The sequence below is a fragment of the Cyprinus carpio genome, chromosome A4 (genome assembly GCF_018340385.1).
Source record: "Cyprinus carpio isolate SPL01 chromosome A4, ASM1834038v1, whole genome shotgun sequence".
NCBI classification, from domain to species: domain Eukaryota; kingdom Metazoa; phylum Chordata; class Actinopteri; order Cypriniformes; family Cyprinidae; genus Cyprinus; species Cyprinus carpio.
This window is the reverse complement of record NC_056575.1, coordinates 9,550,186-9,577,386: the sequence shown is the minus strand read 5'-3', so window position 1 is coordinate 9,577,386 and position 27,201 is coordinate 9,550,186. Positions and strand designations below refer to the sequence as shown.

At 36.3% G+C, this 27,201-nt stretch overlaps 2 protein-coding genes and 3 long non-coding RNA genes across 6 annotated transcripts in view; 2 read left to right on the top strand and 3 right to left on the bottom strand.

Annotated features, from left to right (window-relative positions):
• Positions 1-839: 839 nt before the first annotated feature.
• twf1b (twinfilin actin-binding protein 1b) lies at positions 840-9,274 on the top strand. Of its 2 annotated transcripts, XM_042739925.1 has the most exons (9): positions 841-971; positions 1,680-1,757; positions 2,764-2,942; positions 4,528-4,623; positions 4,720-4,824; positions 5,813-5,938; positions 6,238-6,388; positions 7,361-7,482; positions 7,641-9,274. In XM_042739925.1, the coding sequence occupies exons 1-9, from the start codon at positions 947-949 to the stop codon at positions 7,806-7,808; spliced, it is 1,050 nt and encodes a 349-aa protein (XP_042595859.1). In that variant the 5' UTR covers positions 841-946; the 3' UTR covers positions 7,809-9,274. The 2 variants fall into 2 exon arrangements, with proteins under 2 accessions (XP_042595863.1, XP_042595859.1); XM_042739929.1 differs by lacking the exon at positions 5,813-5,938 and having other exon boundaries at positions 840-971.
• A 587-nt stretch (positions 9,275-9,861) lies between these two features.
• Positions 9,862-13,030, top strand: LOC109067281 (pseudouridine synthase 7 like). Its single transcript, XM_042739898.1, is given in 9 exon segments — positions 9,862-9,935; positions 9,937-10,619; positions 10,708-10,867; positions 11,043-11,238; positions 11,318-11,416; positions 11,512-11,593; positions 11,758-12,050; positions 12,321-12,372; positions 12,470-13,030. Coding segments are annotated over 9 exon segments (1,944 nt in total). The 5' UTR covers positions 9,862-9,876; the 3' UTR covers positions 12,790-13,030.
• A 1,276-nt stretch (positions 13,031-14,306) lies between these two features.
• Positions 14,307-15,801, bottom strand: LOC109067268. The gene is made up of 3 exons (XR_006156607.1): positions 15,540-15,801; positions 14,742-14,841; positions 14,307-14,559 (listed from the first exon to the last, which is right to left on the bottom strand). It is a non-coding gene; the product is annotated as an uncharacterized LOC109067268 (long non-coding RNA).
• A 1,419-nt stretch (positions 15,802-17,220) lies between these two features.
• LOC122139841 lies at positions 17,221-18,623 on the bottom strand. Its single transcript, XR_006156605.1, has 3 exons — positions 18,447-18,623; positions 17,655-17,754; positions 17,221-17,473 (listed from the first exon to the last, which is right to left on the bottom strand). It is a non-coding gene; the product is annotated as an uncharacterized LOC122139841 (long non-coding RNA).
• Positions 18,624-18,850: 227 nt separating this feature from the next.
• LOC109067246 overlaps positions 18,851-27,201 on the bottom strand; it is a 55,027-nt gene continuing 46,676 nt past the window's right edge. The window contains exons 6-9 of the long non-coding RNA XR_002013786.2: positions 21,252-21,946; positions 20,588-20,675; positions 19,864-19,963; positions 18,851-19,673 (exon numbers count right to left, since the gene is read on the bottom strand). This is a non-coding gene — a long non-coding RNA (uncharacterized LOC109067246). The remainder of the gene's footprint in view (positions 19,674-19,863; positions 19,964-20,587; positions 20,676-21,251; positions 21,947-27,201) is intronic.

The window sequence follows — 27,201 nt, the reverse complement described above, 5'->3', positions numbered from 1 at the left end:
CTTTAAATAGAATATGTTATTACACACAGAACTATTACAGAGGATCTTGATTGAGGCCTTTGGCAGTTGGGTGTGTGGCGCAGTAACCTCTAATTCACAAGGAAGGCTTAGTCTGCTTTTACCATGAATTGCCCTGCCATTGCTCTAGTGCCACTCCTTCCTGCTGAGTCTGTGGTTCATTTAGCACACACAGATGCAGCAACTGAATCAACACTATAGTCTGGCAGTATATTTATATAGTATTTCTGTGGGATGTTTGCAACCCCACCCTGCATTTGAGAAATTCCACCGCTTCCAAGATCTGTCCCAAGTTCACCTAAGTGCCTGCTTCTCTCCGCATGAACTGCATAGCGCAGGGTTTTTCAGTCTTTTGCCACGGTCCCCCAAATATGACCATCCTTTTGCGAGAGACCCCCATGCTGAAATAGTTTGTTATATATATATATAAAAAAGGTTTATATTTAATTAAATATTAACTAATGTGGCACATCTAAAATATAATATAGCATCTATAAAGCTTTTTTATAACATCGTTTTTTTTCTATGCATTATATTGTAGGCCTACTATAAGACTATAAGGTTTTTGTCTAAAGTTTTCCATGGACAATTTAGCGCAGATTATTTCAGTATTTATCCATTATATTAAGGTAAATAAAAAGCATTAACTCTTCTAGAGATAGTTACTCCAAAACCCTCACAGTAAAATACCACAAGATAAATAAGGAATATATTTTATTACATTAGCATATTTTCTTTTTAGGACGTCCTCATTTTTATTTTTAAATGTATTTGTAGTTAAAAAAAGAACATGCACACCACGCCGCAGTGGGCGGGGCCACGCCATGGCGTCACATGACAGGCATCTCAAATTACTGTAGTTCATTCTCCGACTTCCGTGTTCTTTCACTACTACAATCAGCCGACCGGCCGACGCAAGAGAACCAGAATGTCTCATCAAACCGGCATCCAAGGTAAAAGCCTTTAAAATCTTTTTATTGTCAATTCAAATAAGCCAGACGAAGTTTATTGCGTCGCAATTATGCACGTTTCTTTATTTGGCGCTTGTTTGTAAACAGAAGAACCTGTTGTGGTCGTCTCTGAGACTGAATTACCATACAGAGTTTTATCGCGAGCTTGCAGCAAACAAACCTGAGCCAGACCGTGAATCTGTGTCAAGTGTACTCTGCCTTTTGTTGTACTAATATGGTCATGCAAATAAACTCCGGTTGGTCTTTCACTATCAGTATGCTTTCAGATAGGAGTTGAGGATTATGCAGGAAGGCAGCAGGTCTCAAAGGTCCAACTGTAATAACCGTGTCACCTTTATTCAAAGGTGTTGCTAGGCATTATGCAATAGACATCTGTTTACATTGAGCTTTTACTGCAGCAGCGTTGTGTTACCATGACAACAAGTGTTCGAATCAATGTAGTCATGCTGAAGTTTCAATTAAAGATCACCTTGCGTGGTCATATTGTGATTTCTGCAAAGAATTCCAAAGAACATACTCCAGGAAAGGACTGCCTTCTTGGGACTATCCCTGACAATGACTCTTTAGATTCTTCACTTTGGTTCATCAGCCAAATTTCAGTTCCGTTGTCCAGAGATGGTCAGCTTTGTTTTGTGTCAGAATAAACCGTCTCATTGTGTCCTGTTCTCGCCTTCTGCTTTCTCTTCTCAGCTACCGGGGAAGTCAAAGAAATCTTTGCAAAGGCCCGGAATGGTGAATATCGGCTCATCAAAGTAGTGATTGAAAATGGTGAGATGACCATTTTACACATCAGAGTAGAGTACAAACTTTTTTTTTTAAATTTATTAGTTTTTTTTTTTTTAATTTATAAACTTTTTTATATATTATATATATATATATATATATTTTATATTATATATATATATATATAAACCTACTGTAAATAAGATATATTCAGGAAAAAAAGCACAATTGTCCGTGTATTTTTTTTCTTTCAATTTTGATTGACTTTGAAATGGACATGACAGAAAAACTTACAAGAGCTTTAAATTCAGAACCTTTGTCTGAATATAATACCCTTGATATTTTACTTTCTTTACAAAACCCCAACTACCCTTAAAAACAAAATTACTTAATTACTTTGGCAAAATGTTACACTGACAAGTCAAGAATAACCCATATATTACTTGATGTAACCCTGATATTAAGATTACTTCGGATCCCCTTTAACCATGGGAGCACAAGTCAAAAAATTTTTGTTTATTTTTATATGTTCACTCTGTATTATTTATGTTATTTTTTTATTTTTGGTTATCTCACATCAGGTTTATTATAGTTAACTAAAACTAAAACCATAAAATGTAAAAAAAATTGTTACTTGAAATAACAAACTTTAACTGAAAATAAAATATATTTATAAAAAAATATATAAATAAAAACATCTTGTTTAAAATAGCTGTCAAGGCAACCTCTCATTTTCATTTAGCTTATCGTGATGAACCTAAAACAAATAAAAATTAATGAAAACTATGTAGGCATTAAAACAACAACAAAAAAGACAAAACAAAATTACTTTAAAATGTAAAACAGAAATTAAAAAAAAAAATTCAAAATATAAAAAAAAAACTAATAGTATCTAATAGAATAAAAAAACCCTCACATTTTCTGAACTGCTGTAATTTTAGTTCTGTATTTGACTGAATAAAATACAATAAAATAAAAAACTGTCTACATATGACCAAAGAATCATATCACACTTTCCTTTTTTTTATATATATATATTGTGTTCCTGTAGAGAAGTTAGTTCTTGGCGGAAGTAAACGGGCTGCCAAGAAATGGGACCAGGAATGGGACAGCTGTGTTCTTCCTCTCGTGGAGGACGACATGCCCTCGTACCTTCTCTACAGGTTGGATACCACCAACAACCAGGGTTATGAGTGGATCTTTCTGGCCTGGTCTCCGGATCACTCTCCAGTGAGTGTGTTTGCATGCTGTCCTATTCTTTCAGCTTGTATGAGGCCAAAGGACATCTCTTCGCATTTTAATCCATCCACTCCATATATAGAATCCCTGGTTTAAAGCTCTTTAAAAATAACTGGTTGTCAGTTAAGCCTGTCCATAATAAAAACAGCCTATAATAAGAAGTTTTTTTAGTACTATGTGGATATGATCATCAGGGATATTGTACCATTGTTATAACAAATGAGTGTATCTTGAGTGTGTGCAAATAACTGTGGAGATCCCCTGTAATGTGATCTTTTACCAAAAGATATAGTGTCAGGTAAGCTCATATAATGGAGACTTTGTGCTTTCAAACAAAATAGTTTGATGTTAATCTACTTTCATAGTACCTTTTTTTTTTTTTTTTTTTTTTTTTTTTTTTTTATGAAAAGCACGGGTGACCTGATACAGAAAATGGACAGTTGTGTTTCTGTGCTACAAATTTGCAATTCTAATTTTGTCCCTCAATGTTCAACGATCAGAGGGAGACTAAAATGGCTAGAGTCCCAATCGCACCCAAATCAGTCGTTCAGTTCATCCCCATCTAAAGCCAGCTCAAATTGCTCAAACAAGGAGCTTTCGAATACCAAAACAACTTTAAAATTGAAATCCAGAAATTCCTCCTGGTTGGATTCAAGTATTAAAGAAATAATTCACCCAAAAAATTTAATTTGCTGAAAATTTTATTCACCCTCAAACACATCCAGGTTGTATCCAGTTTTTTTTTTTTTTTTTTTTTTTTTTTTTAGGTTTTATTATAACATCACCTGCTCACCAGTGGATCCTCTGCAGTGAATGGGTGCCGTCAGAATGAGAGTTAAAACAGCTGATAAAAACATCACAGTAATCAACATGACTCCAGTCAATCAGCTAATGTCTTGTGAAGTGAAAAAGGTGCATGATTATAAGAAACAAATCCATCATGAAGGCATTTGGAGTCATGTGCATTACTTGTGGATTATGATGTTTTAATCAGCTGTTTTGACTCTCATTCTGACGGCACCCATTCACTAAATTGGTTATGTTGTTCCAATTAAGAAATAAATTAATCTTCAATGGCTTGAGGGAGAGTAAATTTTCTGTGATATTTATTTATTTTATTTTTTAACTATTCATTTAGTAGTAGTAGTACCATAATTATATGAGAATATATAACAATATGGGACGATATATAACTATGTTTTCCCTTCTAATAATGTAGTGCTGCATCTTGGCCAGGTGTCTGTAAAAGAGATTTTTAATCTCAGAAAGTTTTTTTTTTTTTTATATCCTGGTTAAACAAAGGACAATAAATAATAATAATAATTATTATTATATATATATATATATATATATATATATATATATATATATATATATATACTAAACTTTTAAGTATTACTTTTGTATGTTGTTTGTTATATATGTTTGCTTGGTTTTTGATAATGTCTGATTTTGATTTTAGAAGTATGTTAGGCTTAAACAAATTCCTCTGATGTATGTTGTTCCTAAAAAGAAAATATATTTTGTAAAAACATGCAGATCCGGAAACTTATTTTGAAACAACTTTTCCTTTCAGGTTCGACAAAAGATGTTGTATGCTGCTACGAGGGCCACGCTGAAGAAAGAGTTTGGTGGTGGCCACATTAAAGAGGAGATTTTTGGCACAGTGAAGGTATGACTTATATCATCTGCCATTCTTTAAATCAAACCTCCACATGAATGGATTACAGCCATAGGTTTCCCCACTAATGCATCTCTTTCTGCTCAGGACGATGTCTCTCTAAATGGCTATAAAAAGTACCTCAGCTCCCAGGCGGCGCCTCTGCCTTTGACTGCAGCAGAGGAGGAACTGAGGCAAATCAAACTCAGTGAGGTAATGCTGACATCAACATAAACACAGCATGGGTGTACACCTTAGTCAGGCTCTTCTGAGGTTTTATTAAAATAGGGCGAAAACCACTAGTCCAAAAGTTCATATCAGGCCTTTTGTATTCAGTAACTTCATGAGCTGAACCAAAAATCTGTTTCATTACAAAATGATGGATCCTTGCTCTTTAGAAGCCAGTTTTGCACTGTGAACTAAAGAGTACCGTGTTGATGATTGGTTATTTGCTGAGCAGTATGCATATAAAAACTATAAAGGATGTTTCAAATCACCATGCATATGTCAAAGCTTACTGTATATTAACATGATTTGTGGAAGAGACTCTGGTAAAACATAAATGTAATATTTAGCATCAATTGTACGCTGACTAAAAATAGAGAAGCTCAGGCACAGGCACTCTCTCATTTAAACCAGCTCTTGGAACCAATTGCAAAGGATGCTGCTGGCAATGCATACAAACCTCCCCTCATACCATAAAAGGATATGCTCTGACTCTTAAAGGCATCGTTGGCTGTTTAAAATGACAGGCAGCATAAATGAACCAATCAAAAGGCTCACTGAACTCCTCCCAGAGCAGCTGTGGGAGGAGGATAATGCTACACTAATCTACATGTATGAGAGGAGAGGAAAGCAGCTTTGTGGTGTTTTATTTTTATTAATTTGCTGAAAGAGAGATTTTATTGAGTAGATGGGTGGAGAAAATGCTGGTCCCAATCCTGGATGAAAGGATGCAGAGAGGTTTATTTGGATGGAACACAGAATGTGTCATTTTTTATATTATATTTTAAGTGTACCATTCAAACATTTAGAGTTGGGAAGATTTTATCCTCACATTTGAACATGAATTTATACACAGTGTAACAACGTTGCTTTATAAATTACAACATGAATTGTAGAGCTCATATTTAGAGGTGACTGCTTTGGAGATACAGGCCAGTGCATACACATTGTTAAAGGCTTATATGTGTGTTTTCAGTTGCAGACAGACATCCATGTTGACACAAAGCAGCAGACTCTTCAGGGAGTGGCGTTCCCTATGCAGAGAGATGCTATTCAGGCTCTGGAGCAGTTCAGGGGGAAAAGGATTAACTACGTTCAACTGGTACTTCAGGCCTTTTTCCCCTCCACCCTCCCAGCAGCTCTGTACAATAGCATCTTATCCCTCCTTTTCATCCTGTAACATCCAGTTCATCCCATTCATCCTGTATATTGCATAAAAAAAAAAGAAAAAACCCTGAAATGAATAATGGCCAGAACTGTACTGTATTTTTACTGTTAGAAGACAGACTGGTTGAGTTGACCCCCTGCCCACAGAATCACCACACAATATGACTGAAATACATGTTGTGGCCCGGAGTAATAATTCAAATACACTAATTATGTTAGTTCTCCCATTAACAGGAAATAGATTTTCCTAAAGAATCCATCAAGTTGTCCAGCACGTCTCCCACAGAGGTGAAAGATTTGCCTAAAAGGATCCCAAATGATGCAGCGAGGTATCACTTTTTCCTCTACAAACATTCTCATGAAGGAGACTACCTTGAGTCCACAGGTAAGAGAGGAATATCAAATGTTCAAAGAAATGTGTTTAAATATTAAAGCCTTAAATATGTTATATACATTTTATACTATGTATGTATGTGTATGTAAATGTGTGTGTGTGTGTATATGTATATATAAAACAATAATGTTTTTGAAGTCTTTTATGCTCACCAAGGCAGCATTTATATGATAAGAAATAAGGTTTAAAACAGTAATATTGTGATTATTTTATTACAATTTTAAATGTCTGCTTTCTGTTTTATATATTTAAATAAATTATTCCTGTGATGGCAAAGCTGAATTTTCAGCAGCCATTAATCCAGCCTTCAGTCACATGATCCTTCAGAAATCATTCTGCTCAAGAAATATTTTTTAATATGTTGCATACAGTTGCGCTGCTTAATATTTTTTGTGGTAACAATATATTTTTCTGAATTGTTTGAGTAGAAAGTTCAAAAGAACAGCTTCTATATGAAAAATAAGTATTTGATAAAATTATATTACTATAATTATATATTTTTGATCAATTCAATGCACCCTTGCTGAATAAAAGTATTTAACTATATATATATATATATATATATATATATATATATATATATATTATACACTCAATTAAATTTTTTGTTTTAGTATAATTTTTTTTAAAATGCGTTTTTCAGTGCATTCAGGCTATCAATTTTTACCTATCATGTGTTCCCGGGGTATCGAACCCCCAACCTTGCGCTTTGTAATGCAATGCTCTACCACTTGAGCTACAGGAGCACTATATATACTATGCATATGCATATGCATACATATATTGAAACTCTGTTGAGCAATTTATTTATTTTTAAAATTACCATTTATATATTTCTATTTTTCTTCCTTTCTTTCTTTATTCTTTATTTTAAGCTAATAGAAAGTAATATTGTTGGACATGTTTTATCCCATATGTCAATAGTTTCAAGAGTACTTTTTCTGTGTTTGTGTGTGTTTGCAGTGTTCATCTACTCTATGCCTGGTTATAAATGCAGCATCAAAGAGAGAATGCTGTATTCAAGCTGCAAGAACCCTCTCATAGACACAGTGGAGAAAAACTTAGGCATTGAAATTGCTAAAAAGGTATTATATATTTGCTTACCAAAATAACCCTTCTCACTGTATTTTAAGTACTGCATACACCATCCTGTTTTCCTGGAAGCATGCTTCATTTCAAGGTTATCAGACCATTTACAGTAACGTTAATGTTGTAGTTTTCAAACTTTAATTCTTCCTTTCAGCTGGAAATTGACAATGGTGATGAACTAACCAGTGACTTCCTGTACGAAGAGGTTCACCCCAAGCAGCATGCACACAAGCAAGCTTTTGCCAAACCCAAGGGGCCAACGGGGAAAAAGGGGGGGCGCAGAATCACACAGGCACCAGGGGACAACGGCGATGATGATTAAACCTCTTCCTGTTCTGAAATCGACAGTGGTACATTCCACTTAGTCTAAAGAATCCCATCCTCAAAGCGAATTCCCATTTTTACTTTGACTCATGTAGACCACAGCCCTATAGACTGAACTATGCACAAAGGAAAACACTAAGCCTGTGAAATTACATTTTGTAGCTTGCAATATGATAATTGTCAGATATTGCAATATTTTCTATATGTTGAAGAGCACAGACTGAGGTACACAAGAATGTATTTTACTAAGCTTCACTTGCATTCAAGGATGCCGTCTGTGATGTTCCTGGTAATGGTTTTAACACTATTACGCTGTTTACTTGCATATTAGCCAAGATTATGATATAGAGTGCAATACTGTTGAAATTTAGTGCTTGTTTTCCAGAAATAGATATTGATTTGCAAGGAAATAACCTTTTAGAAGAATATTTTTGAGAAAAAGATGGTTTCGCATAAACGGATATCTAATCTAGTCCAGGTATAAATTGCATTTTCAGTGGTAGCTCTCCAGTAAAATTACATTTTAGCTTAGGAGTAATGTTAATATTTGTCCGGGAAATTGGCCTTGGAGATTAGGCATGATTTATGTTTGGAAAACAAGCCCAGAAAGTTAAACAGTCCACGGCTTAACTTTTGTGGTTGTCTGATCAGGAAGGTCAGAAGTTCAGCTCTGTTTTATGAGGCCATACACATAATTTATTAACTTTCTGATTTATTAGGTTGACAAATTTTCTTAAAGAGTGACTAAATAAATGATCAGTATTCTGACAGCCACTGAACCTTTTAGCGATAGGTTAGGGATGATTTCGATGAAGGATTTGCCAAGAATAATGTGCTGAAAATGTTCTGATACCTTTTTTTAATATGTATTGATTCTTAAAAATTGGTCGTTTTTTATTAAATGTAGGATTGTTTAATTGTAGAGATATGATTATAATCGAATCCGTCATAACAGAACTCTGAAAAAGTGATGCTTCTCTGCATCTTAGCTATTTTTCACGTTCTTCTAATGAAGACTAAACCTGCAGAGATACTATTTTTCTAAGCCCGTACAGCTGTTTGTCCAGATGATGTCGTTGTCTAAAATAATAAAGTGAGTGTCTGAGGTTTAGGGCCATCCTGTCTGTCTCACAACAAATGTTTTACATCTCAACTAATGGCCAGCCTCTATTTCATGCCATGCGTAACCACACTAATGTATACATGTATGCATGGAGTTAAGTTCACGTAGCATCTTGCTTGGGATGTTTTTGAAACCACTCATAAGGGAAGGGACTGTTAGTTCCTGAACCTCTGGGAACGATCCATCTACTGATTCACAACAGGCAAACCACTATTAACATGTCTCCTATGTAAGGGTATTATGAAGTCTGGAAAGGAAACATTGAGTCTCAAATGTCTTTTTCTATGCATTGTATAAGATAGAGAAGAGAGAAAAATAAAAAGATTTGAAGTTTCCTTTAAGTTTGGAGTCGTTTGTTATCTTTAGCCTTTGGATTCTGTAACTATCATATATAGTTGAAAAATAAAAAGATTTGAAGTTGCCTTTAAGTTTGGAGTCTGTACATACATATATAGTTTTTTTTTTTCTTAATAATCTATCTACACGCACATTTAATAGCCCCCTTACATGCCTTTTAATGTCTGTTTCTCATTACGAGTTTATGACAACATCCATCTTTTAATGTTTGTTTCTCATTCTCAAAAAGAAGTACTGAATCTATTTTTTGAATCTTCGTGAGTCCTCAATACACTGCCCTGCCCGTCTTTACGCTTCTGCGCCTTTAAGAGCGGTACCCACGTGCTGCGGAGGAAGTGAACTGACAACAGTAGCGGGTGAGTGTAAGCACTGTTTTCCAAAATGTGCATTTTGCTTGCTTTGTATTAATGTAACAGGGATTCAGTTGTTTTTATGTAATAATTGAAATGTTAACACGATAAATTCCCCTTGTTTACATTTTATTATATTTTTTGCATTACATGTCTGTTCAAGTTAACAAATCGCTAAAATAATAAAATGATTGAGTGACTTAATTGCTAAGTGTATTTTTGTTTAGGACCTAAGAATGGAGAGGCTCAGTCTCTCCTGCTTTATATCAGACCATGAAGGTTTCCATGGGACTATAAAATTCACCCCAAGACTTTGTGGTTATTGAGATAGACATAAATGGACAGCTTGTTAACAGTTCTAATGTTCAAGAAGAACTTACAAAAAGTCCTTCTCAACCAAGTCAGGCTACCAAAAGGGATGATAAATTAAAGCAGTCTAAACCAGATGAAACTGACATTTTAAATCAGGATTGCTTTGATCTAAATATAATCTTGGGTCCAGATGTGAACAAAGAGTTGGAACAATTCACTAACAAAGTGAGAGTAGGTGAGCAAGAACATGTGGAACTGTCATTGGGTACTTATCCTGATAAACACCTGAGAGCTGTTGTCCATAGAGCAGTACGATACAACTTCCCCTTCCTCCAGACTGTGACCAACCAATCAGAAATTCGGGTCAGAGAGGACCCAGACTTCAAGGAGCTCGCCAGTTTAGCCTCTGAGGGAGAAGCTGAGGAGTTCTTCAGGTTCATCGATGCTAAAGTACCTGGTTCTGCGTACACTTTCCTGCCAGATGATAGCAAGGAGCACCGCACTTCAGTTCACCATTTTGTTAGCAGGCGGTTTGGAAAGCTTGTGGAAACCAAGAGCTTCACAGACCAGCAGAAGACTTCCATTACAGCGAGACTAAGAGAGAGAAGCAAGCAACCCAAAAAGAGAACGACAGCAGATTCTCAAGAGGAGGTGACATTATACACAGGTGAGCAGAGAAGACATTTCATATCATCATGTAAAGCTGATAGTCTATGGAAACCTGCCTAAAATGCCTAAACTTATTTTCCCCTCAGCTTTCACACTGAGAAAGGAAAACTTGGAGACTTTGGAGGCCATCAGCTATATGGCTGCTGTACTCGGAGTGCTTCCTTCTGATTTTACCTACGCAGGAATCAAAGACAAGCGAGCCATCACCTACCAGGCCATGGTGGTGAAAAAGATCTCTCCAGAGTGGTAAACAGACCATTAACTAATTACCCCATTATCTGATGTTCGGTCTTTTCTCAATATTTATTTTTTCTCTTTTCTTGAATCTAATTATCTAAGTAGTAAGTGGAAATTTGTGGCCAATTTTTTTTTTTTTTTAAATTGCAAATATAGTAGATATATTTCACAATTCTATTGGCAGGTTGCTGGACAAAGTCTCAGAGTTTGAGCGGAGGGGAATGCAGATCTCTCGTGTCCGTCCTGTGTCTGAACCGCTTAAACTCGGCAGGCTCCAGGGAAATCACTTTGATCTTGTCATCAGAGACCTGAAGCCTCATGAAAAACATGGACTTACAGGACTGCAGCAGCTTGTGAAAGAGGCCGTGGAAAATGTGAAGGTAAATATATGTTCACCAGCATTTAATGAATAAATGGCATAGACACACACAGCTACAAAAAATTATTTTGTTTAAACAGAACAGAGGCTTTGTAAATTATTATGGTCCCCAACGGTTTGGAAGTGGATCATGTGTCCAAGCAGACCAAGTAGGACTTGCGCTCTTGAAGGAGAAAATGGTACCAGTTCATATCATTTATTTCTATTTAATGTCTTTATTTGTTGCATTTGTTGCTTTTGTTAAAAAGCCCTAAAGCCTTTGTATTTTGAGTAGGAGGCTTCTGTTAAGCTGTTCTTTACTCCAGAGGATGGTGAAGATCTCCAGAACAAGGCAAAACGTCATTTTCTTCTCACTGGTGTGTGCTGGGATTTCTCTCATAGTGAAGCTTGTGCACCAAAAAATGCAAATGAGGTCATCGTGTGCTGATTCTTCATGTCGTTCAAAACCCATTTGACTTTCTTTGCATACAGTTCCTATACATGCAAGAACAACTAACATTTTCCATATCTCTTTCTTCAGGGAATGCCAAGGAGAGCTTGGCTCTCATGCCAGCTTACAAAGCCAGAGAGCGGCTTATGCTCCGTGCGCTTCACAGATACGGCAGCGGACAGGAGGGTTGCATACGTGGCTGGCTCAGTTTACCCCACAGCATGAGGGTCTTCTACCTCCACTCTTACTGTAGCAGAGTGTGGAACGAAGCAGCCAGCTACCGGCTCCAGAAACTGGGCTTTAAGCCTGTCCAGGGAGATCTGGTTTGGGCTGGATCTGAAAAGGGACTCAAAGACACCACAGAGGAACTGAACACTCCACAGGTGAGCAACTTGGTTAAGTGCTCTGGAGAAAAAAAAAAAGTTATGGACTACAGTATGTAGGTACCGATTTAAAACATTTTTTTTTTTTAATTGTTGAAAAAGTTTGTTTACTAAAATATTTTATTTGTAGTCATTTCAGTTGCAGTAATTTCTTTAAAGTATTTATGATTGAAAACTAGTATATATGGGGCATATCTATCTGTATGAAAACATCAATTATATATAGTTAGAAAATATTTCATTTATAGACGCTTTATTTCTGTGTTGTAGGTCCATGTTGTGACCTCTGAGGAGGAGAAGGATGAAGTTTTTTTCAGTAGGATGGGTTTTTTTTTCTAGTGTATGTTTTATTTTGTATTTTTTTGTTTTTTTTGACTTTGTCCTTCAGTCCCTTATAATGTTTCTGCTGAATTGCTTCTAGGTAATTCTTCCAATGCCAGGAAATAGTGTCAAATACCCTGAAAACTTGTTGGGCCAGTGGTATCAAGACCGACTGGCTCAGGATGGCTTGGGGCCATGCCGTTTTAGAGTGACTCCCCTTAAACTCAATGTCCCGGGATGTTATCGCCCCCTACTCGCAAAGCCACAGAATATCAGTTACAGCTTGCAAGCCACAGAGGAGCAGCAGGGTCAGTCAGACGAGACTTGCACAACCAGTCTATCACTAACCTTTGACCTGGATGCATCCTGCTACGCTACTGTGTGTCTCGGAGAGATAATGAAGAGTAATCTTTCATAGTTGATTCAGTGACAGTGATTAAAAATGTTTACAGACTAAATAATCTGGATCTTTGGTAACGTCAAATATAAGGGCTGTTTTGTTCCATATTACGTAAATGACTACAAGGACTACCTGTCATAAAGAAGAGGATCTTCTGTGCCAGTGTTACTGATGAGGAGGATGTGAGCGATCTATCTGGAACTCTCGATAGGCCTTGAAGATGTACATGCAAAGATTTAATAAAAATCTTATTGACAAATCTCATGATTGTTTGGTTGTTTCTGTAATTGAATATTTCCGCTTCATGCATTTAAACACATAACTGACATTTGACATACTGTGTGTCTTGTCAAAAACAGATCTGAATATTTGATCTCATTTGAGAGAATATGTTACTTATGACTCATTTCTGAATGGTCAGGTATTTTCAGCATCTTGACCTGTGAAAACTCATGAAAAACACCCCAAAACAAGTAATTGCAAACTTAGAGGATAACTGTGACTTTCATATGTTGATAAAGTTTTTTTTAATCTTGGCGTTCTGAGTTCAAATGCCACTATTGCTTATGTTAAATTTTAGTCATTAAATTGAACAAGGTTTTCTAAATGTCCCTGTTGCATGTTGAAACCGCAATGTTGTAGTGGTTAGATATGCTATTTAGATACAGTTATAGTTAGGACATGGGTTTATATCACACACTTATTAAGGCTTTTCATTATTTTAAACAAAGCTCTCGCTAAAACCTTAATATAAAATACTGAACAAACCCTCAGAAGATGATGTGTAATAGTTCTGTCTGAGAGACCCAAGTTCGAGTCCCACAAGTGTTTACTTTAAACTGTTCTCATTAAATCAAATGAAGCTCTCTAAATGGATGTTGCTGTCATTAAAGCCACAATTGTGTAGTGGTTAAATGCATGTCATTTGAGATAATGCTGCGACTGAGACATGGGTTCAAAATACAAAAACTCGATGGTTTCCTTCATTTAATACACAACACTCAAAAAAAAATCCACCTAAACGATTTTTTAGCTCACCAGACTCAATGGTTCAAGAGATAAAGTATTGTATTTTTGTCTGGGAGACCTGAGTTCAAATCCCAAGTTGGTTACTTATTCTTATTAAATTGAATGCTGTTCTCTAAATGGACAAGTCTTCTGTGAACGCCACAGTAGTTCAGTGGTTAAACACTGTATTTGAGCTAAAACTGCGATTGAGATGGTGTTCAAAACCCAAAAAAAGCAGAGTTTTTCTTTATATAATATAAAGCGCTCTATAAAACTCTGCCCGAAACTCCTCTCAACTCCACAGACTCAGTGGCTCAGTTGATAAAGCTTTGTGTTTTACTCCAGGAGATCGGAGTTCAATTCCCACTACTGCTTACTTTACGTTGATCTCAGACACCAAAGTCACTCAAACGCCAAAAAACAACAAGGAATCCATGATGGGTAAGTGGATAAACACACATTCTCTGAGGGTGAACCTGCGATGGAGACATGGGTTCAAAACCCACCTCCAAAAATCACAGACCCAGTTTACTTTAACTTCTTTATTGGGAAATCACAGGTAAACAGTCAAATATAAGTTCCTTCCAGTGGTTCAACAAGAGACCTGTGGCTCACAGGTAAGAGCGCTGCCTCATGGTTCAGAGGTTGCTGGTTCAATCCCAGCCAGGTCTCTGTGATATGAGTGAATGGTGGAGTGTGTGTGAAGGCGCGCCCAAAGAAGGGGGATATCATTACGGTCTCCCCCTGGAGCTTCCGCCACTGTGACCAGCAGCGGTTATGCTTTTGGACAGACGAAAAAAAATTTTTTAAAGCTGCATTAAAAACGCTCATCCCCCGTCCCTTCCCCACCTACTTAGGTTACCATCATTTGCTTTTCAAAGGGGAGGCCCTTCAAAAAGAAAATGATGGTAACCTACATGTTTAGTGCACTAGAACACACATTCATACATTAGATACATTACCTGTCCATGAGCAGATGTCCATCATTACAGTCAATGTCTGTCCACACGTCCCAGAGCTCTGCTTCAGCCGGACCAGTTTACAACCAAGATACCACTCATTCTGGAGAGACAAGACAGAAATACAGCCATTATCAGACATACTGCATATCAAGACTAAAAACATGTAATAAAAATATAAAAATATATTAGTGTTGGATATTTATACAACACTGCAGACTCTATTATACTTCTGTAATGCTGTATCAATCAGTTTCATTCAAACTACTGTTCGTTTCGGTTTAGTTCTGATGATGTTATTAATTAAATTACTTTCTTGCAGGCTCCAAAAAAAAAAAAAAAAAAAAAACTTCAATGGAAATGCTGAATCATAAAAGACAATCTTCCCATCCAGAAGAATCCCTGATCTACAAAACCTGAGAACAGGATTCTAGAAACACTGCGAGCAAATGATTCAGTGTTCACTCACTGCCTGTAAAATGACATCAAATTTAATTTATTGCATCATGCATTTCATTTTTTGCGACACATTTTTATAATAAATAAAACAGCATTTTAATGGCTGTGCTCTTATTATGACAGTCAGATCTAGAATCATCAGAGCTTCACACAACACCTGCTGCAGGATCAACAGAGACAACCAGCGAGAATCCTCATTATTATACTTTACAATGTTAATATCAGGGCGATACGTTCAGAGGTTATAAACGAAACGCAACAACTAACGTTACCGATTCGTTTGCTCTACAGCGCGTGCAAGTCATTTAACAAGAGATTCGCTTTATGCGGAAAGTTACTTACAGGCGAGTCGCGTCACACTCGAATCCAGCGTTTATCAGAGCGTGTGTCGGTTTTATTTGCAGATTAGCTGAAAAAGATGTTGTTAAACTGACATTAACAGCTGTCTTCTGTAGGATCGGCGCGTGTTGTTGTTGTGACTGTCATCAAGCGTCATGTTGTCAAGCAGCCGGAGGTGTCAGACTGAAGCTGAAACCCGCTTGTGCCGCCTAGTGGAGCGGAGGCAAAGCTGCACTTTAGGTTCTGTCAATCTGATTTCCTGAGAAATTGTTGATTTAAACAAAAAAAAATATATATATATTTTAACAAGAACAGAACAGAACAAATTCCTCTTCAAGTTCATTAGATTCAGTTTGCAGCGGTGTAATTCACAAAAATCACCACAGGAGGGCCTGCTTTAGGTCCTCTGACTTTTTTTTTGCTTACCAGTTTATTTTAGTAGAAGAGGACAGAACAAAATCATATACAAACATTGACCTAAAATAGCAATGCACAAAAAAAAAACACAGGAGGGCGTTCATTAGACTCGGTTCAGAGCAGACTCATAAGACATGCTGTGGTGATTTTTGTGAATTACAATCGAGTCTAATGAACTTAAACTGGTTTCGTCCTCGTGTGGTGATTTTTGTGGGTTTTAATTGGGTTTGGTTAATTTAAACTGGTGTCGCCTTCCTGTGGCTATTTTTCTGAATTACAATCGAGTCTAATGATCCTAAACTGGTGTCGCCCTCCTGTGGTGATTTTTGTGAATTACAATCGAGTCTAATGAATTTAAACTGGTTTCGCCCTCCTGTGGTGATTTTTGTGAATTACAATCAAGTCTAATGAATTTAATCTGGTGTCGCCCTCCTGTGGCTATTTTTGTGAATTACAATCGAGTCTAATGATCCTTAACTGGTGTCGCCCTCCTGTGGTGATTTTTGTGAATTACAATCGAGTCTAATGATCCTAAACTGGTGTCGCCCTCCTGTGGTGATTTTTGTGAATTACAATCGAGTCTATTGAATTTAAACTGGTGTCGCCCTCCTGTGGTGATTTTTGTGAATTACAATCGAGTCTAATGATCTTAAACTGGTTTCGCCCTCGTGTGGTGATTTTTGTGAATTACAATCGAGTCTAATGATCTTAAACTGGTTTCGCCCTCCTGTGGTGATTTTTGTGAATTACAATCGAGTCTAATGAATTTAAACTGGTTTCGCCCTCCTGTGGTGATTTTTGTGAATTACAATCGAGTCTAATGATCTTAAACTGGTTTCGCCCTCCTGTGGTGATTTTTGTGAATTACAATCGAGTCTAATGATCTTAAACTGGTTTCGCCCTCGTGTGGTGATTTTTGTGAATTACAATCAAGTCTAATGATCTTAAACTGGTTTCGCCCTCCTGTGGTGATTTTTGTGAATTACAATCAAGTCTAATGATCTTAAACTGGTTTCGCCCTCGTGTGGTGATTCAGCTCCACAGACTCAGTGGTTCAGTTGATAAAGCTTTGTGTTGTAATCCGGGAGATCTGAGTTCAAATCCCACTACTGCTTACTTTAAATTGATCTCAGACAACAAAGTCACTCAAACGCCAAAAAAAAACAAGGAATCCATGATGGGTAAGTGGATAAACACACATTCTCTGAGGGTGAACCTGCGATGGAGACATGGGTTCAAAACCCACCTCCAAAAATCACAGACCCAGTTTACTTTAACTTCTTTATTGGGAAATCACAGGTAAACAGTCAAATATAAGTTCCTTCACATGTTCAGACAAGAGACCTGTGGCTCACAGGTAAGAGCACTGCCTCACGGTTCAGAGGTTGCTGGTTCAATCCCAGCCAGGTCTCTGCGATATGAGTGAATGGTGGAGTGTGTGTGAAGGCGCGCCCAAAGAAGGGGGATATCATTACGGTCTCCCCCTGGAGCTTCCGGCACTGTGACCAGCAGCGGTTATGCTTTTGGACAGACAAAAAAAAAATTAAAGCTGCATAAAAACTCTCATCCCCCGTCCCTTCCCCACCTACTTAGGTTACCATCATTTGCTTTTCAAAGGGGAGGCCCTTCAAAAAGAAAATGATGGTAACCTACATGTTTAGTGCACTAGAACACACATTCATACATTAGATACATTACTACCTGTCCATGAGCAGATGTCCATCATTACAGTCAATGTCTGTCCACACGTCCCAGAGCTCTGCTTCAGCCGGACCAGTTTACAACCAAGATACCACTCATTCTGGAGAGACAAGACAGAAATACAGCCATTATCAGACATACTGCATATCAAGACTAAAAACATGTAATAAAAATAGATAAATATATTAATGTTGGATATTTATACAACACTGCAGTCTGTTCTGTAATGCTGTATCAATCAGTTTCATTCAAACTACTGTTCGTTTCGGTTTAGTTCTGATGATGTTATTAATTAAATTACTTTCTTGCAGGCTCAAAAAAAAAAAAAAAACCTACAATGGAAATGCTGAATCATAAAATACAATCTTCCCATCCAGAAGAATCCCTGATCTACAAAACCTGAGAACAGGATTCTAGAAACACTGCGAGCAAATGATTCAGTGTTCACTCACTGCCTGTAAAATGACATCAAATTTAATTTATTGCATCATGCATTTCATTTTTTGCGACACATTTTTATATATAAAAAAAAAATAAAACCGCATTTTAATGTCTGTGCTCTTATTATGACAGTCAGAACTAGAATCATCAGAGCTTCACACAACACCTGCTGCAGGATCAACAGAGACAACCAGCGAGAATCCTCATTATTATACTTTACAATGTTAATATCAGGGCGATACGTTCAGAGGTTATAAACGAAACGCAACAACTAACGTTAACGATTCGTTTGCTCTACAGCGCGTGCAAGTCATTTAACAAGAGATTCGCTTTATGCGGAAAGTTACTTACAGGCGAGTCGCGTCACACTCGAATCCAGCGTTTATCAGAGCGTGTGTCGGTTTTATTTGCAGATTAGCTGAAAAACATGTTGTTAAACTTAACAGCTGTCTCCTGCAGGATCGGCGCGTGTTGTTGTTGTGACTGTCATCAAGCGTCATGTTGTCGTTAAGCAGCCGGAGGTGTCAGACTGAAGGTGAAACCCGCTTGTGCCGCCTAGTGGAGCGGAAGGCAAAGCTGCACTTTAGTTTCTGTCAATCTGATTTCCTGAGAAATTGTTGATTTAACAACAACAACAAAAAAATTATATTTTAACAAGAACAGAGAAAACAGAACAAATTCCTGCCAAAAGTTCATTAGACTCAATCTGCAGCGCTGTAATTCACAATAATCACCACAGGACTTAGGTCCTCTGACTTTTTTTTTTTTTTGCTTACCAGTTTATTTTAGTAGAAGAGGACAGAACAAAATCATATACAAACATTGACCTAAAATAGCAATGCACAAAAAAAACCACAGGAGGGCGTTCATTAGACTCGGTTCAGAGCAGACTCATAAGACATGCTGTGGTGATTTTTGTGAATTACAATCGAGTCTAATGATCCTAAACTGGTGTCGCCCTCCTGTGGTGATTTTTGTGAATTACAATCGAGTCTAATGATCTTAAACTGGTTTCGCCCTCGTGTGGTGATTTTTGTGAATTACAATCGAGTCTAATGAACTTAAACTGGTTTCGTCCTCCTGTGGTGCTTTAGCTCCACAGACTCAGTGGCTCAGAAGATAAAACTTTGCATTGTAATCCGGGAGCTCGGAGTTCAAATCCCACTACTGCTTACTTTACGTTGATCTCAGACAACAAAGTCACTCAAACGCCAAGAAACAACGAGGAATCCATGATGGGTAAGTGGATAAACACACATTCTCTGAGCATGAGCTTGCAATGGAGACATGGGTTCAAAACCCATCTCCAAAAATCACAGACCCAGTTTACTTTAACTTCTTTATTGGGAAATCACAGGTAAACAGTCAAATATAAGTTCCTTCTGGTGGTTCAACAATACACCTGTGGCTCACAGGTAAGAGCGCTGCCTCACGGTTCAGAGGTTGCTGGTTCAATCCCAGCCAGGTCTCTGCGATATGAGTGAATGGTGGAGTGTGTGTGAAGGCGCGCCCAAAGAAGGGGGATATCATTACGGTCTCCCCCTGGAGCTTCCAGCACTGTGACCAGCAGCGGTTATGCTTTTGGACAGACAAAAAAAAAAAAAAAAAAAAAATTAAAGCTGCATTAAAAACTCTCATCCCCCGTCCCTTCCCCACCTACTTAGGTTACCATCATTTGCTTTTCAAAGGAAGGCCCTTCAGAAAGAAGATGATGGTAACCTACATGTTTAGTGCACTAGAACACACATTCATACATTAGATACATTACCTGTCCATGAGCAGATGTCCATCAATACAGTCAATGTCTGTCCACACGTCCCAGAGCTCTGCTTCAGCCGGACCAGTTTACAACCAAGATACCACTCATTCTGGAGAGACAAGACAGAAATACAGACATGATCAGACATACTGCATATCAAGACTAAAAACATGTAATAAAAATATAAAAATATATTAGTGTTGGATATTTATACAACACTGCAGACTCTATTATACTTCTGTAATGCTGTATCAATCAGTTTCATTCAAACTACTGTTCAATATGGAATATCTAAAAATCAATTATTATTATTTTTTTAAATTAAATAAAAGTTAATAAATATAAATTAAGTACAAAAACTGAATTCCTAAAAACATTGCCATGTAAGATGACGCATGCATTAAAAAAAGATTAGGGGAAATGGTTTGTAGTGCAAATAGTTTTACAATTTACTGCAATTTATTCCTATAGTTATTTATTTACCTATAGCGGCTAATGTACTACACATTCACAGACAATAGCTTACCGCCGTATTGCAAAATGAGTTCTGGTGAAATGTAAAGGAGCGTTATTTTAAACAGATTGGTTTGTAGTACAAATAGTTTTATCATTTACTGCACTTATTATTTACAGTGGCCAATGAATCAGAATTTGAAAGCGAAAGAAAATGATAGTAACCTACACATTTACAGAACAAGCAAAACAGCACAAACTGACACATTATAAACATTACCTGTGCATGAACAGATGTCCATCATTACAGTCAATGTCTGTCCACATGCTTCTGTTGGTTGAGTGTAACTGTCCAAACATCCCTTATTCTGTAGGGCAAAGACATGAATAAACTGGCATCACTCCATACTGCCATACAGCATATTACAGTCAGTCTAAAGTCTACATTAACTAAAAAATTATGTATCAATAATACTATGGTTCAGCTGATATTAAAAATGAGACGTTCCTTTACAAAAGTACTACAAAAAGTCCTTTTTTTTTCCCTACACAAGGACTGAATATATGATGGTTTGTATTAGAAGCAAAGCACTGCTGCTCTACTAACTTTAAACCATGGAGCAGCAGAACATCAGCGCTTCACACACTGACTGACTCACATCAGTCTACAGTAAGACTACTACAACAGAAGAGACACAACTACGATTACTTATAATTGCGCTCAATAATCTGAATATCAGATGAAGATTCATTCACTGATTATAAATGTAAAGCTGCTGATTCATTTGTTCAACAAGTAAACAAAGTCTGAATAACCTGAAAGAGGAGCTCTGAATCGGAACTATGCATTAACAAACATTTAAATTACTTACAATAATTAAGTGCTGCTAGACGTGTGGTGGTGATTTAATAAGGTAAATACACTGGAACAGAAGGAGACTTACAGGTGAGTCGCGTGACATCTTCCATTCCTGCGCTTTATCACAGCGTTTGTCAGTTTGGTTTGTTTATGGGTTGAAATGTGTGCTGTTAACTGGCTATGTAGGTCTGTAACTGAGCTGTCATCTGCAGAATTTATACTTAAATCAGTCTGCACGTGTTGTTGCCACTGTTATCAAGAGTCATGTTGTCAAGCATCCGAAGCTGTCAAACTAAACTGAAGCCCGATGATGCCGCTTGGTGGAGCGGATGAAAAACTGCACATCTGTTCTTACCTTAAAAGCCATATTTTATTACCAACGGACTCAAAGTTGCTTCAGAGGTTGGGTCATTGTCCATGTTAGAAAAAAAAAAGGTTTGTTAAATGATCCAGATCAGCTTTCAACTAATGTGTTAAGTCAGATCAAATGTTGTGTTGTTTAACTCGCATAATGTAAACTCAACTCATAATGTAAACACATAAAAAAAAAACTTTTATTTTGTCTATAGCTGAAGTAGATGTTTATTTGATTTTATGTATGATGTTTGTTCACAATTAGACAATGACTTTGTGTTGTTGTGTTTGCAGAATCGAGCAGCATTTAGTAAAGCTGGACTGAATCGTCCTCTGCGTCACTGATGAGGAGGATGTGAGTCTGTCTGGAGCTCTGGATGATCATGAGGCTATAGATGGAGGAGTGAGACTCTGGCTTCTTCACACCTACAAAATCAAACATCACAACATTTAATATACAGATTAAACCAAAGTAAAATTGGCTGGTGGAAATGATTCTCAGATGGTTCGGAGAGCATCCCCTCATACATAGAAGACGTGGTTTGGAGAATGGATGGATGGATGGATGGATGGATAACAGGCACATGCATAAGACCAGAATCACCAGATCAATGTGTTAATGTGTGTGTTAATCTCCATTAATTCATGGACAATAATTGTAACTGCATTAATTCGTTAAAAAGCAGGAGAATGGGAAAAACTCATAAAGGGATATCATCTACTTTCCTGATTTTAGCCCCAACCCTGATTAAAAACAGTTGAAGCAGCAAATCAAGGTCTTCAGGATTAATAGAAACTTTCAGGCTGATGTGTTGGACTAGTGTCCAGTAACAATATAAAAGTTTATTTGAATCAACATATTGCTATTTACAAGTTGTGTATCTGTGAAACAGCATTATCAGTTTCAGTTTGAAATTTGTTACGACCTCAGGCTCCAAAAGGCTGCAACAAAGAAAGGGACACATGCAGATATCCAAAATAACTCAAGATTTATTAGCAAAACAGAAAATGAAACAAACGAGTGCTACTGGTAACGTCAGTAGAATCAGTAATGTAGAGGAAGGTGTATGAATGATGTACTGTAGCCCATGTGCAAATGTAACAAAGGAAAAGAGTAAGAACAACAAAATGAACCAAAAGATGGAGCCACCTCATGTTAGTAGAATGTCTCCTTTTAAATGACAGGACGATAGGGAAGCCAGGGGTAGGTGATGAAACCACTTAGGGAATCAACCATCTTCCAAATACGGGGGGAGGGGGAGTTTGGGCAATGCACACCGGACTGTCACAACATGTAAAATTAATAAAGTTATTAATGATAATCTGTATGTGACTGATTTGGATCAAATCTCTTGATTGTAGAACCTTCTAACTAAGGCTAAATCTAAATAACTTTTAAAAATACACAAATGCAAATATTCTCAACCTCATTCAGCTTTGCAATGGTGGGGGGTGGGGGTTTGAACTACTGATCTATAATAGAGAACAAGCAGTGCTTTGAACCCTGATCTACTCCATCAGGTTTAGCTCCCACACCTTGAGCTTTCACCACTAATGCACCAGTATCTTACACTAACAAATGTTCTTTTGTATCATTTAAAGAAAACACAAATGCATACTTTAAAATAAATAAATAAATAAGATAAAACAAATAAATAAATATAATAATAATAATAATAATAATAATAGCAAACACAATCAGATTTTACAATTAATGTCAATTTGGGGAAAAGGCAAATGCACACATTTTGAAAATAAATAATAATAATTAAAAAATACAAATAATTCATATTTTTGAAAATTAAGAGTATCTAAAAATTGCTAAATGATGCCAAGGCAATATGTATTTATCATTAACTATTTTAACTAGTTTGATTATTAAATTAACTATATATATATATATATATATATATATATATATGTGTGTGTGTGTGTGTTATTCATTTAATTATAGTGTTATGTGTGTGTGTGTGTGTGTGTGTGTGTGTGTATATATATTATATATATATATATATATATATATATATATATATATATATATATATATAATATTATTATTAATATCATAAAAAACAATGGTAAAAATTCTAAATTATTCAAAGTTTTTAACTTTAAAAGTGTCTAAAAATTTATAAATGTACATTGACATATTTACACTCACCTGGATCTAATGGTGGCACTCTTACTACTACTACTATTACTAATTATATCATAACATTACAAAATAAATAATAATAAAAAAGGTAAATGTATAATATGTACAGTTTCAAGGAAATGCTTAAGTTGTAATTTATTGTTATTGACTAAACACACACACACACACACACATATAATATTAGAATTATAATTATTTTATAATCTTAAATAATGAATAATACAAAAATGATACAATTTAATGTTACATAATATTTTAATAACATTGCATAATATTTTAATTTGTTTGTTTGTTTATTTATTTAATGAAAACTCATTCATTTCATTCAAGCAGCTTAACTGAAGTTCATAACCTGCATAATGGCGCTATGTATATATTATTATGTGTTTATATCTCCACAAAATAAGTAATACATTTATCGAGAAAAAAAGGCCTCAAATGTCTTCAGTTCAGTAGTCCAGCAAAACCTGCAGCGCTCTTGCATACAGAAGGGCATAAATGGGCATTTTCAATGTGAAAAAAATTTCAATCAGGCGACTGGCTGCTGCCAAATTTAGCCTAACAGTGTGCTGTTTGGATACCTAAATAATGATGCAACAATTTGTTTTTGGGGTAGAAATAGTAATATACTTTGTTTCTGTCTTCATTCACTTTTACGTAGATGACAAAAATTGTAAATATGTTTCCCATCTCATTTACCTGAGTGTCTTTAACTGCACGTGAGACCCACCCAGATCATATTACAGGAACATGAAGCTTATAAATGTGCTGTGAAGCAGCAGGAGAACATCAGAGCTTCACACAACACCAAGAACCCAGCAGACCTACAGTCACATTACAACATAAGCAGAGAAAACACACTTATGTGTATCATTCAACTTCTTACGCTTTATATGAATCACCTCCTTAGACTATAAGGTAATGCAAATCTAGTGAATTTGCAAAGAAAACTTAACTGGTGAGATATGTTACATTCCTGATTTCCTGCAATTTATCACAGTGGGTCAAGGCTGTTTTTGCACATTTGCTGGAATATGACACAATCTTTAATTTAGCTGTAATCTGAAGGAATTGTTCTTTTGCAGCTTTTAAGTATCTGAATATGTTATGGCGACTGTCATCAGTGGAGCGGATGGCACACTGAACAGTTTCTACCAGACTGTGTTCCAAATTGTGTAAAGCCTACATTGATATGTGCATACTGAAGTCCCTATTGGTTCCATTAAATGTGTGTAAAAAATCAGGAAGTAGTGCTTGCATACTCTCCTGATGATGGCATTTATGTCACACGCAAATAACTACTGTACGCATTCGCTAGTCTACGCGAAAAAAAAAAAACTTTTGATAAGAAATATTTTTTAGGGTCACTCCTGTGCGTTTAAGTGCACAACTATTTTACTCAGTCCTAAACTGCATTTCAGTTTTTGTTTTTTGTTTTGGTTTGTTTTATTGGTTCATATTAGATGAGCGTCTTCATTTTGACCACCAGATGACAGTAACTGTGCAGAAAAGCTTTGCTTAATGAATCCAAAGTCAGCACGTTGGTATTGAAAGGGGCTGTGAAACTGAATAGTAAACTGCACTTGCAATTGGGTTAAAACATAATATTGTACCAAAACATTAAAAAGAAGGGAAAATACAGTTATTTAAAGAAAATGTTCTTTAGCCAGTGATTTTGTTTCGTCAGTACTTGAAGACCAGCTTTGCAGATGCTAGACCTGCCGGTGCTCAATATCTTTGGTCCATCGGGCTTGGACTTGTAGAGGAAAGTTTATAAAAACACAGGGTGAGCACTTGTTTGAAGGAGTTTAGAGGCCTTAAGGGTGTTTATGTTACTTATGAATGAGAGCCTATCTCTTTTTCTGAATCTGACTTTGTTTATATCCTTTATGTATCTCATCCTTTATCTTTGTCATGGCCTCAAAACACTAATAATCAAAGTAGACCTTTAAATTACAATATCAAGCCCTGAAAGGCCAGAATAAAAGGATTGATTAAGGGACTGGGTCGTAATGTTCCTTTTCCAGTCAACTTAAATAATTACATTCTGGCATTCCAGCTGCTACCACATCCAGAAAATGTTTCACGCTGTTCTGGCCTCAGAGAGCAGTGTGTTTTGTGTGCCTCAGCTATGGTGGTCACTATTTAAATCTGTCCGGAAGGGGTATGTTGTTTATACTTCAATGTCAGCTGTGGTAAGCAACCGATGAGCAAGTGCAGTCTCCATTTGGGTCTGAATGTTAAATTGTTTGGAATTGAAAAACAATGCTCTCTGTCTTGCTTTCACAAGAATTCGGTTGTTGACATTGAGACCCCAGCGTCCTCTCCTCTTTTTTAGCTTTATGAGATTTGTGAAGCTTGGCTTAAAGCGAGCACTAAAGTTAACAAATCATCAAAGCAATACTGGAGTAATGTGATGAATTTCACAGTTGAATCTCACAAAGAAATGTCTGGGTCATATCTCACCCCAAAATCAAAAGAAATAATAAGAAATTATATTTTGCATACATAAAACAAACCCTTTCACTTAATATAATCTTGAGTTCAGTTAGCACATTTTCTTCTGTAATTCTCATTACTGAAATTCCGAAGAAAAAAAATCGTATTATCATCATCATCATTATCATCATCATCATCCTGTATGGACACAATGACACTTTATAAATTAAAAAAATATTAAAATAAAAAAAGAATTTAAATTAAAAAAAATGTTGTCCTTTTGAATGTTTTATTCTTCAAAGAATCCAGAAAAAAAAATGTGCTGCATATGTGAGCAGCTCTCTGACTATAGTTATGGTTGCTGAAAATTAAGCTTTTCATCACAGAAATAAATTGCATTGTAAAATATATTACAATAGAAAACAGTTATTTTAAACTGAAATAATATTTTACAATATTTCTGTTTTTATTATATTTCTAATCAAATAAATTCAGCCTTGGTGAGCATAAGAAAAAAATAATTTTAATAATAATTGCAAATATATATACCCATTACTTCCGCAAAATATAATTTTGTAATTCTTCCTTTTGATTTTGGGCTGTAATATGAGATTCACTCCTACATCCCAGTGTCCTAAATTTTCTCTACGATGGCAGGAACATGGTACACAAATCTGTTTGGTGTCACTCCGCAGGGCAAACATATTGATCTGTGGAAACCACTAGCTAAATTATCAACAACTGACAGGCAACAGAGATCGACAGCAATTGTTGGAGGCAATGTTTCCAGTGTTTTAACATTTCAGAGGGGGACTCGGCCAACTGAAATAAACACACAATCAATTGAGCTCACATGATTTTAGCCGTGCTGTTTTTTCCCCTTCATTTCATAACCACAGTCTCTTGATGCTCTTTTCATGTATCATCTACAATTGTAACATAATGTTTTGCATATGAAAATGCCAAGGTGCTTTCCAATGGGAATTTTCACTGGATGGGTTTGAAATTAAAAGCTCTTGTAAAAACTATTGTGTGCTCTGCTATGATGAGGAGTTATTTGGTTGCCATGGTGAGGGAAAGCTCGTTA